This window comes from Fringilla coelebs, assembly GCF_963513975.1.
Source record: "Fringilla coelebs genome assembly, chromosome: 14".
NCBI classification, from domain to species: domain Eukaryota; kingdom Metazoa; phylum Chordata; class Aves; order Passeriformes; family Fringillidae; genus Fringilla; species Fringilla coelebs.
Window position 1 is genome coordinate 9117193 of NC_140040.1, and position 16281 is coordinate 9133473.

At 42.1% G+C, this 16281-nt stretch overlaps 1 protein-coding gene across 1 annotated transcript in view; it reads right to left on the bottom strand.

Moving 5' to 3' along the window:
• The window catches only part of NFATC3 (nuclear factor of activated T cells 3), a gene marked incomplete at its 3' end in the record, with an annotated part of 48525 nt that extends 46691 nt beyond the window's left edge, over window positions 1–1834 (bottom strand). Inside the window, 1 exon segment of the mRNA XM_084215443.1 lies at window positions 1566–1834. Coding sequence (XP_084071569.1) covers window positions 1566–1665 — 100 coding nt within the window. The 5' untranslated portion in view covers window positions 1666–1834.
• Window positions 1835–16281: the final 14447 nt, after the last annotated feature.

Consider the following 16281-nt stretch of genomic DNA (forward strand, 5'->3'; position numbering starts at 1 on the left):
CCCTTTCCCCCGAAGGCCACATCTGCGCACAGCAGGCAAGATCATCCCCAGAATTCTACAAAACAGTAAAATTACTTGAGTTTCAGATGCAGAATTTCTTACCGAGAGCTACAGCAAACAAACTAGTTCATGGTCCAAATATCACATGTTTAAATTTAACATAAGAATAGTTTTGACTTTTCAAGTATGGAAAATTCTCTGTATTCAGAGTAACATGTGAACTGCTTGTTAAGGACTGCTACCCAAATACAACAGTGAGTTGATACCACACTAGTATTTCCAGTTTTCTGAGAAACTTGTCCTCTCATTCTCATCTATCATTGACAAAGGAACATAGTTTAGACAACCAGTTTTATGTCAAAATAATAGAAATTAGGGCGTCAAAATTATTTTTATTGTCATTTTTTCACATGTTTTCCATTGTTTTCATATGGTACTGTAATGCACTTCTCTAGATTGTAGAATTCAGGCCCCCTTCACAAAACACTCCATCTTCTATTGTACTGAGATGGAAAACAGACAAAGCCTTCCCTGATCTGAACGAATTTACAAATTAAATCTGAGTATCAAGAAAGTTAGGGATTTTCTAAGAAGTTAATCCTGAGTGCTTTCACACAGACTGTATCAAACAAATTTTTTTCTAATTAACTTAGGCGGACAACCGAGTCAAACAACATGGCTGCATCATTTAGCCTGGATACAGCCGTGTTTCAGAGCTATCTTATCATCTAACACTTAGACACAAGACAGCCCATTACCAATTAAAACTTATTTCAAGTATGTTAGAAAAAAAAGCACGCAGTCACCAAACTCTGGTACAGCTAAACAAGGCACAGCTGGTCCTTATTGATTCTTCACGCCACAATTCACAGGGAATACTTTGTTTTCTGCAGTTTCGAGAAATACGAGCATTTTAAAACAGGATTTTCAGGCTCGAGTACTACAAAACAAAGTAAAATGGAAGCACTCTGAGATGTATGCGTGCATCTGTACACACGGACCCAAAGAGCCATCACATCTCACACGCGGTGTTCGCCCGTGCACACGTACACAAAGTCTGCAAAGCACACTGGAGTCACTGAGATGTTCTATATACGGGGAACACTTCGGCTGAAACTTTTCATCGCAAAAGTGCCCGAACACTGCCCTGCTCCGGCCCCGTTAACACTTTGCTGCTCTCTGCCCTGTCCCTCCCCGGCCCCATCGCGCTCCCCGGGCTCGGGGGGCGTGGGGACACCAGATCCAACCCGGGGCCTTTTCCCCGCCGGCGCCACCGCGCCCGGGGCGGCTCCTCCCGCACGATGCGAGCTCTTGGGTTTCTTCTCCCAAAGAAAGTTGTTACGGCGGGGAGAGGCGCGGCCGATCGCCCCTGAGCCCCCGCGTCCCGCGGGAGGAACGGGAGCGGCGCCGGGAAGCGGTCGCGGCCTGAGGGACGGACGGACGGCGCCGCTCCCCCCGGGCTGCCGCCTCCCGCAGCGGCGGGGCCGGAGCAGTCCCCGCTGCCCTCCCCGCCTCGTTCGGAGGAAAACAGGAACCCGACCGACCCCCCCGGCCCCGGGGCGCACCTGCGGGCCCCAGCGGCGGCCCGGGGCCGGGCTGCCCGTCCTCGCCGAAGATCAGCCTGAAGTCGAACTCGTCGGTGGCGCCGCAGTTTGCCGTAGTCATGGGTTTGGCCGGCGAGGCGCAGCGAGACCCCGTCGCCCCTCAGGGCCGCGCCGGGTCCTGCCGGGCTGCGCTCGCCCCTCAGGACCGCCGCATAACACCGGGCGGCGGAGGGGCCGGAGGCGGGGCGGCGGCGCGAGCGGCGGCTGCGGCCCCAGCGCGAGCTCCGGTGCCCGGGCGCTTCTGTCACTCGGGGGGGGGCGGGCGCCTACTCCGGGCTGCGGCTGGACCCGCCCCCGCGCCGCGCCCCGGGCAGCGCCCCCCGCCCCGGCCCGCCCCGCCGGGCCCTCCCCCCGTCCCCCGCCCTCCCCCGTCCGGCCGTGCGCCCTCCGTCCGTCCCTCCCGCGGTGACGTCACGGCACCGACAGCGCCCCGTGACCGCCGCCCGCGCCACCGAAGGACTGAGAGAGAGAGAGGGACCGCCTCGCCCTCCCCGCGCCGCGGGGCCTGCCGGGAGTTGTAGTCGGCGCTCGGCGCCCAATCGGGCGCGGCCAGCGGCGCGCGGGGGGCGGGGCCTCGCGCGGGGCGCGGTGCCACGTGTCGGTCCCGCCGGCTGCGGGCAGCGCCCGCCCCGCTCCGCGCCGTGCCCAGCTCCCTCCCGGCTCGGACCCGCTCCGTGACCCCTCCTGCAAAGCGCAACGGCCCCACGTCAGAGCGAGGGAGCAGAATTCCCTTGCGGTACGCGGAGCGTTACTTTCTAAAACACCGCATGTAAATAGGCGGTGCTCTTGGCACCAACTAATGACTCGAATAATTAGGTAGGATGGCGTAAGCTGAGGAATGTCGCTTGGGTAACGAATGGACTCAAAGCTGTTAGCTACTTGCCTTCCGGCTCAGTGGCAACAGTGGCAATCAAGCAAACATCTAACCACAGAATACTGAGCTGGAAGGGAGCCACAAGGATCCCTCAGCTCCTGGGCCTGCGCAAGAACCCCCAAGAACCCCACCATGTGTCTGAGAACCCTGTCCGAACACTCCTTGAACTCCGGCAGGTCCGGGCTGTGACCGCTTCCTTCGGGAGCCCGTTCCAGTGCCCAGCTATCCTGGCTCGCACTGGGACACTTCTCGTGCGCTTCACTTTCTGGTCACCATAGCTGCTGCACCAAGGCTGCAGAACTGTGGGGAATTCTCCTCCAAAACCAATTCCAAAACGAATTTTAAAGTATGGAATAGTGTCTTCTCAGTCTTGCATTTTGTGAGATCCGCATCTAAAAGTTTTTAACTATAAGGAAACTAATTAAAATATTCCTTAGCAATGTACGTCATCAATGAAGGGAGCCCAGCAGTCAGCAGGAAGATCACAGAAGCTTCAGGATGCTCTGACTACAGGATAGCATACCAGAATCTATAGTTTTGCCTTGCACTAAGATGAAAAGACAAAAAGAAGGGCAAAATAAACCAGAATTTGTTCTTGCAGCATGAGCATCTGTTCCCTGCAGGAGATGGCAGTACAGAAACCTTAATACATATGATCTAGGAAGATTTTAGGTTTGTGCTGAAACTTGGGCTTTGACAGGATTTAAACTACTACTCACAAATAGTCAAGTTTGCTTATAGCCAGTTATGTAATATTCACAGTTTAAATTGTCATGGGATGTGAAACTCATATTAACCAGAAATATCATTGCTATCTCTAAGGGTTCATTACTCAGTTGAAATATCATCTGAACTAGTTAGTGTGTTGTGACTCTGGCCATCTCCAGGTTAATATTGTTTGATTCTAAAATAATTCTAATTCTTTCTATTCACAGGGTCTTTCCATATTTGTTGCTGTTTAGACAGATCCCAACAGGCATGTCATAATCCCAGCCATGCATTTGTACCTGGATGTTCTCATTAGAGCGTGTGAATGAAAGTGAGACAAGAAGGCTCACGTGAAGAGGAATGAGCTACAGTGAATAATCCTCAGTCCAGAGGCTCTTAACACAGTGCAGTGAATTCTCTGTGAATTCTCACTCTCTGTGCACTTCTGAGGAAGGTCAGTAATCCATGCTGAGGAAAGCAAGCCTAAATGAAAAACTACTTTGTGACATTGCAATTCTAGAGGAAACAGAACACATAATATTAAAAAATACTTTGCAGAACTTGGGACAGCAGGAATTTGCCCAAGTTTGCCCAAAAAGGGAAGTTGCTTCTAGTGCAAAAGCAGCCATATGTTTTTTACTTATCTTGTAAAGCACTGTCCTTGCCATTATCACTTCCCACACACCACTAGCTATTTCTTTACTGAAAATACATGAGCAGCTACAGCTACTGTTCTTACAACACTTAAACCAAAGATTCATGCTCTTCTTAGGGTAGACAATTCCTTTTTCTGAAGGAAGCCCGAACCTTTATAAGGAGCTCACAGCCAGTTGGCCTGTAGCCTCTTTTTATCTCTAAATCCAAGGTCACGTAGCAAGACAAGCTGGAAAAGTATGTGTAATTGGATTAACTGTGGTTAAGAAAAACCCTCAAACATTCTTGAATGAAGACAGATCTACGATGAACGAGTCAGTAAAATACACTATACATAAAATTACTTTTAACAGCTAATTTTTGTCTAAAAACTTTAGGGTAATCTTTTGCTCTTCAAAGCAGCTGATTTAGACTTTGTCTTATTGTTAAATAATTGTTGTGTCAGATTACAGCAAATGGAGCAACCACAGCAGTTTCCTGTTCTGTTATACCAGTAGATTATTCATTATGGATGTCCCTGGTGAAAAATACAATCAAACTTGTTCTCTTCATAAGGGGGGACTTGAACACAAGCATTTGATCCATGTTCTGTGATAAGATGCTCAGACTATATTTCTAATGAATATGCTAAATTAAAGATTTTAATATTAATGACTTGCTCATTTCCCTTAACTGTAAAATAAATTAACTGTAAAATAAATCTTGTCTCCCCTTTTTCTTGTCTCCACTATTCATTCAGAAAGCTATGATATAAGCAGGACATAAGGTATTGATTTTAGTCCTACCTACTGCTCTCAAATGAAAAAGAAAATGGACTATATGTCCTAAAATAAACAGAGTAATTGGTTATGACATGACCACCTAGCTAACAAGGTACAAATTTAGAGAATATGTAAAGGTAAGGTGGTATTGACAGTAAACTTTATAAAGCTTTTTACTTCAAAAGCAAATGTATGTCTTTGAGTTCTGTTCTTCCATTGCCAATATCATCCTTTCTTTTTATCTTGTTTTCACCATAGCTTTCATTTTGCTGACTCTGTTGTACTGCACCAGAAAGCACATCCTTTCTGCACTTGAAACTGCAAAGAGAAATACACCTTCAAATCTCTTCTACACAGCTAAAGAGCAATTGGGGTGTGACTGGGAATGAGTTGGTAAAACAACTGACGTGAGTGAGCTCACATCAGTTTCCAGGGAATTATGTCAATCTCTGCGCTTGAGGTCCAGGGCATGGATGGCTGATTTGGCTTTTGTTGGCTACTGAGAAATGAAACGGTGGCAGTAACAAGGGCAACTTTATTTCACTTGTGGTTCTGTGAGGAGAAGTTTCCTTTATGTATTCATTTATTTAATATGCATAGGTGGTTTCTGTCCTTGTTGCTTCTAGGCTGTGTTATTGCATCCAGATGGGGATACACCTTGATCTGGTCAGGAGCTGGAGTTATTGCATGTGACTCGAGAAGGAAGGAACGTGCTTCCTGTGGTATTTGAATCCTTTCCAAACTGTGGCTATTTTTTAGGCGTGTTGTGATTTTCGGCTCCAAAAACCTGAGGGCTACATTGTGCTGTGTTTTATTTTCCACACATCATCTGATGCTGGATAGCTAGGAATTCTGGATCTGCAGCCACATCCCAGATCTGTATTTGTGTTGGAGTAATAGGGATTCCTCCCCCCTTCCTATGGGCAGCAAATCAAAGCCAGCTGTGCAATTATAGCCAGAATAGGCTTTGCAAGACGCATGGTCAGGCATTCGTTCTGCATGATTCAACCAACCAAACAGCCTCGAATTAGGAATACAACACAGAAGGTTGCATTTCTTGTGCTTGATCTCATTCCCATTTGTGGTTGGATCTGGACCTGTTTAAAAGCCCCACACACCAGCGTGGCATAGAAAGGGCAGATGAGAAAGCACAGAGAGAGACTCCTGGATTGAGCAGATAGTGTTCCTTGGCTGCAGCAATGGTTATGCCTTTTACAGCTGCTATTGAAGAAAGCATGAGTACAACAAGTGACATTTTTTGCTCCATGTGTACACTTACTATCCTTAAATTCATTTGCAAATGGCATCCAAACAAAATTATCATAGCCTTCATGTCTCTTCCAGCTAACAAGACACATCCATTGTTTAAGCAAGCAGAATGGTGTTCTGCAGGAGAAAGATAGTATTTCAGTACAGAGCCTATGTTGAAGAAGATTAAATTCAGCAGTCATATAGGAAAGAGGCTTGCATTCTGCACACAAGGTCATAGGTTATTTATATTTAATATGTGACATCTGGCATTTTAAATAATTTCCTTGGCTAATTACCAGTGCCTGGGTGAAATACGAAACTTCTGCCATTGGGGAATTAAAAGCAAAACAAAAACAAAAGTAGATTGCATAGCATTGGAAAGTTTTCTAGCAAAATTAGGAGTTGTGCTAATTCAGGCATTAGAATACACAGTAGCAAAAAATAGAGTACAAGACAGTAATTTGACTGAACTTTGATAAATTTTTAGTGAAAATCCGCACTCATCCTTTTAAGTTTTCCTATGTCATGACTTGGCTACAACATTCCGATCTAGATCTTGAGCTTGCTGTTTGATCAATGGGGCATTTGTAATAGCAAGATTACAAAGTTAAAAAAAAAAAAAAAAAAGATTGCCGACAAGGTGTGTGTTGACAAAAACATACCCACATAAAAACTTAATGAGGTCACAGTCTCATTTAACCATTTTACAGTTTTCCCCAAGAAATTTCATCGCTCTCCTAAACCTACTGCAGTCATATTAAATAACTTTAATATATTTCTCCTCAATATACTTTTACATTAAACAATCATTGCTTTGCTTTATTGTTTGTTTAACATGCCATGTAAAGCAGACATTACTTCATAAAGTTTGCTGCTGTTTTTTATTTCTAGAGTTTTACAGCGCAGGTTGCAATCCTCCCATTTGGAGGTTACCATCACACATGTTGAAAAGACTAAGAGGGTCTAGAAATCTGGCACTGAACTGCATGGCTCTCCTCACAGACTTTAAATTCATAGTACTTTGCTCTCAGATCATAGAGTGAAAGCAAAGTAAAATTACCAGCTGCATTATTACTGATACCAGTATATAAGGACACTCCAGGCACAAGTACTTGCTTCTGAAATGATTGCTTTTACAGATACCTTAGAGTCTTATTACAAAGCCTAAAGTGGTTTGTGAGTGAAATCAGATGACAGCCGAGATTGCTACCAGAACAAGAGCAAACTCCTTTAATGCACAGTGATGTTTGCATAAGATAAATATTTGTGGAAACTCAAATGAGGTTTCTTAAAAGCTCTTAGGCTTGAAAAAAAAGACTAAGATGGCATTTTACTTACTTTTCTATATTTTAACTTTCATTTTTGACTGTTCACTAGCCAGCAGACAGTCCTCTTGCACAGTACTGGGATATAGAAAATACGGGCTCTGTTCCAAGCTTCCCCTTTTGTGCAGTCCAATTTTCAGACTTCAGAGGGGCACAAGTAACTTGCTATTTACATAGACATAAAATATTGCCTTAGTTTCCCTCTAAGGTGAGGGGAATACAACTTCTATTCCTCTTTTCACTTAGATTGCAAATACATCTGAGTAAGGACTCTCAAGTCTGGAATACTTCTTATACACTCCATTTGAACATTTAAGCAGCCTGGCCAGATGATTTGGGCTGGTGTTTCTCTTTGTACTGGACAAGGAGAAGCATCACAGAACTGTTGTAGCAAAATGGAACCCAAGTCCCTGACCCTTTAGCTATTCTGTCCTGGGATCTATAAATACTATGGTCCTTCTGTGGAATGGTTCTGTTTTGTTCAAGTGTAATGCACACACAGTAATGGTTTTTCTGCATGTCATATACACATTTGATATCCTTTCATTAGCTTAGGTATAACCACAATCTTAGGTGCTTAAGTCATCCCTCCTTATAAAATGTAATTTCATAAATGATACATAGACTTTGCTTATCCATAAATCAATGTTTCTTCATCAGTATTTTAATTATATTCAGGAGCAGAAAAAGAGTATTTTCCTTCATTACAGCTTTTCACCATAATTCAGAATAAGCAACTAGAATAAATGTATTACTAAACTTTTCTTGATGTGCCTGGTTCCATAGGAAGCCTAATGGGCTCACTCTTGAGTGAGCAGGACTGTCAGCCTTGTGCAAACCACTCTTGTGTCCTTGACTCAGATCAGGCTAAGCCAACATGAAACAATAGGTTCCAGTGGGGCGGAAAACTTGAAAGGCTCCCTGGCAGGTTGGATCTCAGACTTCCACCTTTCCTCTGTGGATTCATTGTGCAGTCCTTAGAGCACATCTGCTCACCCCTTGCTCAGTTTGTACCTAATGAGCTTTCTGACTCAACATCTTAATTTGGACACAACAGGTTTCAGCTGAGAGGTAACATGTGGAACACGACAGCCATACCCCAGCTGTTGCAGGTGCTTATGTGTCTTTTTTGCTGTAATCCATCCCAGTCTAAAGTCAAACAGGCCAGCCAGGTGGTTGACGTTTATTTTTGCCTTTGCATTGGAGTAGAGGTGGTGGTGGTTTTCATTAGCTGCCCTTGCCTCTCCGTTTTTTAGTTGATTGAGTTTCCGCCTGGCTTGATGTCCAGATTGCAGCGTGTAAGAGGGTTGGTTCTTCTTTGACAGAGCAAGGGCTGGGAGCTTTAACTATTTGATTTGGTCACAGAATCAATCCTCATTACAGCCAGTCATCTGATATGCTGCTGGTCCTGATCCTTACCTTTCTACCCTAACCCCTTCCCAAGAATAGGCTTAGCTGCATCCTCTAGCTCCTTATATACTGGCAGAGTGGATTGGGATAAAGGTACTGCTGTATATTAAAATATTGATGGAAAGTAGAAAAGACAAAACACAGAAAGGAATAACAGATTAAATACTATCTCAGTATTTTTCCTAGCTGGAGAATGAGCTATTCAATTAATAAAGTGATCCCAGTCAGCTCTGGAAGAATATTACTCAGTAAAGGTTCACCCATTAATTTAGTCTTGCTATATTTGCAGATCCTATATATGTATTCATCAGATATGTATCTAAAGAATGGTTTGGCTGGTAATTTATATTGAACAGAACAACAGAGTTTAAATGAATGCTCACATAAAATGGATTTTTAACATGTATTCAAATTAGAAATCTTATTGAAAGGGTTCAGGTCACTTAATCATCGAGCAAAACCAAATCATATGATCAGTCCTTTTGCTTTCATTATCAAAAAGGCCACAGATGCCTGAATATGCACAAATCATCTGTCTACAAATACAAAATAATATGTTTGACCTACTACTTACTCCTTTGGAGACCAGGGTCTGGTTCCTATATGTTAAGAAGAAATAACACCAATAAGCTACAAATATTTTCCCATTGAGAAAACCAGTAAGAGAAAAGGTTAATTTGGTAAATTCAATGTTATGATATTATTTGATTGGTAAATAATTCTGTGAGGTCTGTACCAAACTTAAATAGATTACTTTTCCATTAAAAAATGAAATTTGTCTAAAACAATTCTATAATCCATGACATTAAGAATGATTCATGTTAAAATACAGAATACATCCATTCTAAAATCATACATACTCTAGAGTGCTCAAAAATCTTTTTTCTCATGTATTTCATTGCATAATGTTTTTTTGAGCATTATAATTGCTTGACTTTGACAGACTGAAAATATGATTATTACAAAATGTCATGTGCCTTTATCATTTAAAATGTTGGCTAGTTATAATTTAAAGCATTCAAGGTTGCACTGGCTCCTGGGAAAAACAATTAACTATTCAATTTTATTTTTATTCAGTCTGACTTTTTGTAAAAAACATTTTTTGACACCAAGGTTCACAATCTGTTGATTAATCAGAAAGCAGACAACAACTGCAAAATGTATCATCAGAAAATTGCTCATTGTTCAGACTACTCTCTAGTTTTGTCATTTACTTCTGGTTTCTGTGATTGTTAGGCTAAAATATCATAATAGTGGTTACATCCAGGTAGTAATATTTGAGAGGCAAAGAATATAAGGTAATGGAAACTGGTCACCCCCATGATGATGGGTAAAATACAGACAGGGAGGTGCTAGTAAGTAGCTTTCTGGCAATTTTTGCTTTACCTTAATAAACCCTGAACTAAATATACTAAGATACTAAATATACTCAGATAAGGAAAGGTCTCTGGAATCTGCTACTTAGCTTTCCATTGTAACTCCAACATACACATCTTCTCCAGTTTTGAACAATTAAAAAAGAGGACACAATCAATCAGCCATGGAGTGGTTTCAGCTGGGCAAGGACTCAGCAGGACTGGGTGTACCCACAATCACTAAAATGCATGACTTTCTTAGCATGTAGTAGCATTAAGCTGTCCTGATGGCTCAGCAAAAAAATGCTGAAGAGAACAGCTGCCCTTCTTGGTGCTCTCCTGCAGCAGACTCTAATCCTCTGGGTTTATACAGTTGTTCAAGAAACATTAAAAGGAAAAGCCTTCTGAAGCACCAGAGGCACCAAATGGGACACTGCTTGCTCCAAGTTTTTTCTGTGTTAAGAAAAAGTGCATTTTATGCTTTAAAATTTTTTACAGTAGCCCTTTCCAAAAACAGTCAATGTACTAAAGATCCATATCACAGAATGCAGTTTTGCATTTATTTTCACAAAGGGAGGGGTATGTCTGCTACAGTATGACCATAAACTGAAAATGAATCTTTTCCAGTCAAGACAGTACTTGAAACTTATTTGTCTAAGCAGCTTCCAAAGTTGTAAACCCAGTCCAACTGGCTACCAGGCTCTCACTGTGCTTGGTTCAAAACAATTGGTACAGACCAGTGAATCAGACAAAAGATCTAAAACTAAAAGTAGTTTCCACATTGGTATTTATACAACTTCAGAGTATTAAAAATAGTCTTACTGGATTTCTTGGAGTTTTTCTCATTGGGGATTCCCTGACAAATAATATTGAGGCTGTAATAAAATTGATTGTAAGAGTTTAAAATTAAGCTTTAAAATTACTGTAGAAAACATTTGTAAGCCAATAATGTTAGAGCAGAACTTGAAAGAAATCCAAACTTTTTAAGGCATAGAACTACACATAGGATATCCAAGCAATGTTAACTCTTTCCTATAGTAGTCCTTTAGTTGCAAAATAAATTTGATCTACTTTTTAATATGCTTTTAATCTGAGATTACAATCTCTTCTTACAGTAAATGATGTCAAGCATTTGCTATTAATGTACAGCATTTCTGGTGTTAATAACTTTGTGAAATATCTAAAACTCTTCTGTTAATTAACTGTAACATCAATTGTCTATGTGAGGCTTCATGTTAGGAAATAGTAGCTATATGTGGTTTATATTGCTAAGGGAATCACAAATAAGAAATCCTAAAAGGAAAGGAATGGTTTCCAGTAAACTGTGCAAGACCAAAGGTTAAGTAACTCTCAGAACACGAGGTTATGGGTTGAAGTAGTTAAAGGGGAAATATTCCAGAAATACATTTCAGAAAATAAACTAATTAACCCATAATATCACCAGAATGACAGGTATTTAAACAAAAGGGAAGGGGTGGAAATAATCCCTTTTTTGGGAAATCTACTTCAATATTTATAATTTAACTGGCCCAAATATGACACAAAATTAAAAATTTAATTAGAATTATGCAGGATTTAAATTCCTTTGTACTTAATATCCTTGCGTTTCTCAGTAGTGGTTCAATTGCTCAAGAAAAACAGTATTCTGGAAGGGAAGTTTTTCTATTTTTTCTGCTTCCATTCAGGGTGTTTTTCTCTAACACCTTAAGCCAACCTAATTTACAGTTGCCATAGCCTGGCCCTCCACCCTCCCTGTGCTGCTGGTGATTTGTGCTGATGTGAGCGCGGCACACTGAGGCAGCTCAGGGAGCTCAGCCAGCTCAAGGCTCGCGCTCCAAAGAAAGCAACTTTTTTGTCTCACTTCCCTGAACTGGCTCATTATCCAGTAGCGTGAGTGGCACCAGGGAGGGAGCTCAGCCAGCTCAGCTTCAGGCTTGTTTGAGAGGAGGTCCCAGAGAAGCCCTGGGACCCTCAGCATTCCATGGTTAACCACGTGAACTAGAGTTAGCTTTGGACAGGTAGTAAATCAAACAGATGAAACTTCACCAAACCTGAGACTTCCAACATGGGAACAGTAACATCTTTCAGCACAAAAGTCCCAAATGGCCCAGCATGACTTCTTAGAAGTGGTTTGCTGGAACCAGCACAGTGGAGGCACGGTGGGATCAGTGCTCCAGTTGGACATTTCCCTGTGTGGAAGGGGGGTTTCCACACACTTCCTTCCCTATGACCCCCCCTGTATGAGAACTGCCTAAACTCACTCAACCAGATGGAAATGTCTCACTCACTTTTGCTGTGGTAATTTTCTGCCTGGGGCAGAACAAGGTGGGAATGGAGTCATTTTCTTTGGAAGCAGGTTTTTCAGCTCAACTCAGCTCAGCCCATGCTGTTCCCTCCCGGGCTGGGGTGCATGTCCTGGTGGGATGGCTCGGGGAAGGGGTGACCTCTGCCAGGCACCCACAGCTCGCTCAGTGACACATCCTTGCAGTCGCTATTTAAATAAGCCACATTACCCACACAGCTTCAACTGAAGCTCTTTCCCTGTGAAAATCAGGATGGAACCTGTATCTCAGTCATAACTTTATCACCTCAGTTTTCTTCACCAACAGCCCACCTGCCTATGCCTCAGAGCCAATTCTCTGAGGTATTTGATGGGTGTGTACAGAACTCTCTCATTATGCACCAATTTTGCAATGAGGCCACAACAAACATGTGAAAGACAGGGCTTTGCATGTAACCTTTTCCTGTTCCTCTATTGTTGTGTCTCCACACCTTCTCCATGAAATTAAAACAAAAAGAGCAATTTGTATCAACTGAACACATCCCGTTTCAAAAATAAGGCACTAATAAGGATGAACCTGTTGCTTCAACAGAAATTGTCAATTGCTTGCCTTGTGCCAAACTGCAGAGAGTGAGAGGAGAAAAAAAAAAAAAGCTTTTAAACCATGGGATATCTGAAGATTTGATCAAAGAACAGTATATGGAGAATGAATGCAGGCCAGCAAAGGCATAATCACAAGTTTCTGACCTACAAGACTTGCAGGAAAAGCCAGCCCAAGTCAGGTACAGTACAGAAATCACTGGAATTGGTTCAATTTGACTGAATGCCAGAGCACACTCTAATCCAGGGAGCCAGACCTGACCCCATTTGCAGGACCTTTGTTGCTGTTTTAAACATGTATCTTTACCGTGCCAGATAACAAACCAAAGATGGTATTAGCCTAGCAATAAAAGAATAATTAGCAAAAGAAGCAATGCTTTGATCCATACCAGTTACTTAGACTGCCATTAATGCCAACTGGGGTGTATTAAATATGGATTTTTCTCTAACAATGTTTTAATAAATTTGAATAAATAAATTCATTTAGGCTACATGATAAGTTATAACACCTAAGTCTCAAAACCTCCTCCCTTAAAATCAGCAACCTAGCCATTAAAGCAGATTGCAGTTATAACTACAAGTATTAGGAAATAAATTTAATATTTTCATCTGTTTGTACTCAGAGGCATATAAGAATATGGTGTTAGGCAATGCCAGCGTAATGGTTTGCTCCTTCCCTCTGTGCCCTGCAAGCATCCCCATCTGCTCAGCTGCCTCAGCAGAACCATTTGTGAGACCACCCCGTGAGCCAGACCAAGGGAACTGACCCAGCTCTGGGCTTTATTTGGGGAGAGGGGAGGATTGTCAGGGCTGGCTGAGTTCCCCTGCTCACATCCCCAGCGTGGCCCCACAAAGAGCTGTGTCAGCAGGGCACGCGGGGATGGGCCAGCGGCTGCAGCAGGAGCACACAGCGAGCATGGCTAAAGTTAGCACTGCTGCCAAGTGCTGCTGTCATGAGACAAAACCACAGGAGCGGCCCTGGTCACTGGCCATGCCCACGGCAGGCAGCAGCCCCAGAGAAACTCTCCAGCACTGAGTCATCCATGAGCCCCACAGCAGGAAAAACCCCCTGAATGAGCAGAGGAAGGATTAACAGATGGCATCTCCAGGATTAATGCTGGGAATACTTTGCTGTAAAGAGACTTTAGAAGAAAAGCTGTGATGAGGCTGATCAGTAGTGAGACTTGGAGAAAGTGAATCTGAACAGTAAATAATGAGGCTTATTGGAAGTGATAAATACAGGGCTATTGCATTGTTTGCTATAGAATTTCCTCATGTTAACCTTTGCTTTAAAGACATTTTGCATGCTGTAAAGAAAAGGATAATCACTTTAAAGGATCATTGTCGGAAAGGTGTATATGAAATACTAAATCAGGAAAAACAGGCTTAGTTCAAATAGGAGAGAATCTTAGACAAGGACACTTGGACAAAAATTAATCAACTTTTCCCCTCCTCACAGAGTTACATAGCAGTAACTCTGAAAACAACAATTTATCCACTAGGGATGATTGTTGTTCTAAGCCATGGCCCTGATGAATGTATTTTTTAATCTCAGATATAAGGAAAGCTACAAAAGGTTAAAAAATGTGGGTATAGTTTAGATAAACATCTAAAAGTTTGGAAATTCATCTGAATGCTTTCTATCAGGAAAAAATGTGCTGCATGTCTTGTGAGAAAAAGGCTTATTTGTGATGTTGGCTCTTTTATTTCTGTTCTCAGCTGGAATATGATGAGAGTAGTCAACCTCACACATGGTGTTTTGTCTTCAGGAGTTGTGGGGAAAAAGTTCAGTTCTAAAAATAGAAGATTATGGTGAGACTTTCGTCCTACGTAAACTCACTTTGCCTCTTGTGAAAGGGAGAGACAATAGGATAGCAATGCAAAATTTTGCTTAAGACTGAAAAGTTCCATGCAGTTAAAGAAGAGAGAATTGTTTTCATTTTACAAGATTAAAAAGTCCCCATATATTCAACTGGAAATACAACTTTGGTTCTGATTTTTAGTTACATGGCACAAAATCAAAAATGCCTCTCAGCTGACTTGAATTTTAACTGCACCCACCAAGTTCTTATGACACTGCCTAGAGATGAAGCTTGACCATACACGGCAGTAGGACTGGGTCTTAGCAACAAACAGAATAAGTAGTCTACCATCATTAAATTACCTCCAAAAACTACATTTCATTTCCAAAATGCCTTAGAAATTTATATTTTTTTCATTTTAAATCAGTTGGATATAGCCTCTAATATTAGTCATGAAAATGAAATTTGAAATTTTATATTACTTCAACTTGTTGAAATTTTTCTACTAACAGTTTTATACGACAAATACACATATGTGCAGGGAAGGGACCATGGTGTACATGTAAATTCTGCGTGCTCTGCCTCACCAGGGGCAGCTGAAGAAATCACATCTCTTCCATAATGGCAATTCTCCCTTTCGATAGATCAGGGTTTGGTTTATTTCCTTGGACTAGCTCTCTGGGAAGCCTTTACTATTTCTAATGCCACAGACATCCACATCAACAAAGGCAGCTAATATCTACAGGACAAAGTCTGGTAAATGCTGCTTTTGCCAGCAGTTCTGTCTTAAACCATCCTTGTGTCGTGGCTCCTTGTTCCTTCCTTTTCTTTCTGCCTTGTTGCCCTCAATGAACTGTTTGGAGGGGGGGTGGCAGTGATGTGGAGAATACAGGTTTTAACCTGCAAAAGCTCCCTGATTCACCTATGAATCAGACTTGCACTATTAGGACTGAGGAGATACCTACTTAAAGAGATTCACATACAGTCCTCCATGGTCTCTCCCTCTCTCTCCCACCCTGGATGAGCTTGCAATTTCACACTGCTTTTGTATGAACCAGCTTGTTGTTACTGACTCTTGCAGTTTATTGGAAAATTAAAAATTAAAATATGCAGACTATTTTATAACCCCACATGAATGTACAAGCTTCCAAGATTCAGTATGTTTGTTGTCCCCAAACCAGATACACAATATAGGTATTTGTATGTAAAAATTCATAGACCCAATTTTAAAGGCTCTATAACACACAAAAAAGAGCTGTTAGGCAGCTGCTCATTCCCCACTTTTATGAATAGAGGGCTGAGTTATTACTCCATATAATAGAGTACTTGTTTTTCCATGAGGCAGGAGGTAATCCCTAACACTTATTCTGTTTACAGGTCATATCTGCTTCCCCAGTAATTCTTCCAGGGTCTGGTATATTTTCTGAAGGGCAGTGGGACTAGACTAAGTACCTTTCACATACTGAGCAGGGTATATGCTCCCTATTTAGAACACTATAAAGAGATTCCAAAGAATATGCTTTTGTTTTAGGGAACAGAGGCACATTTTTGTTTTGCTCCTCCCCTCCCTAATCTTTTCCTTCAGAAACAACTCTTGGTAATCCTTCATGCTTGTGGGTTTTTTTAATCTATAGACAAAAATCTGGAGCCAGAAGT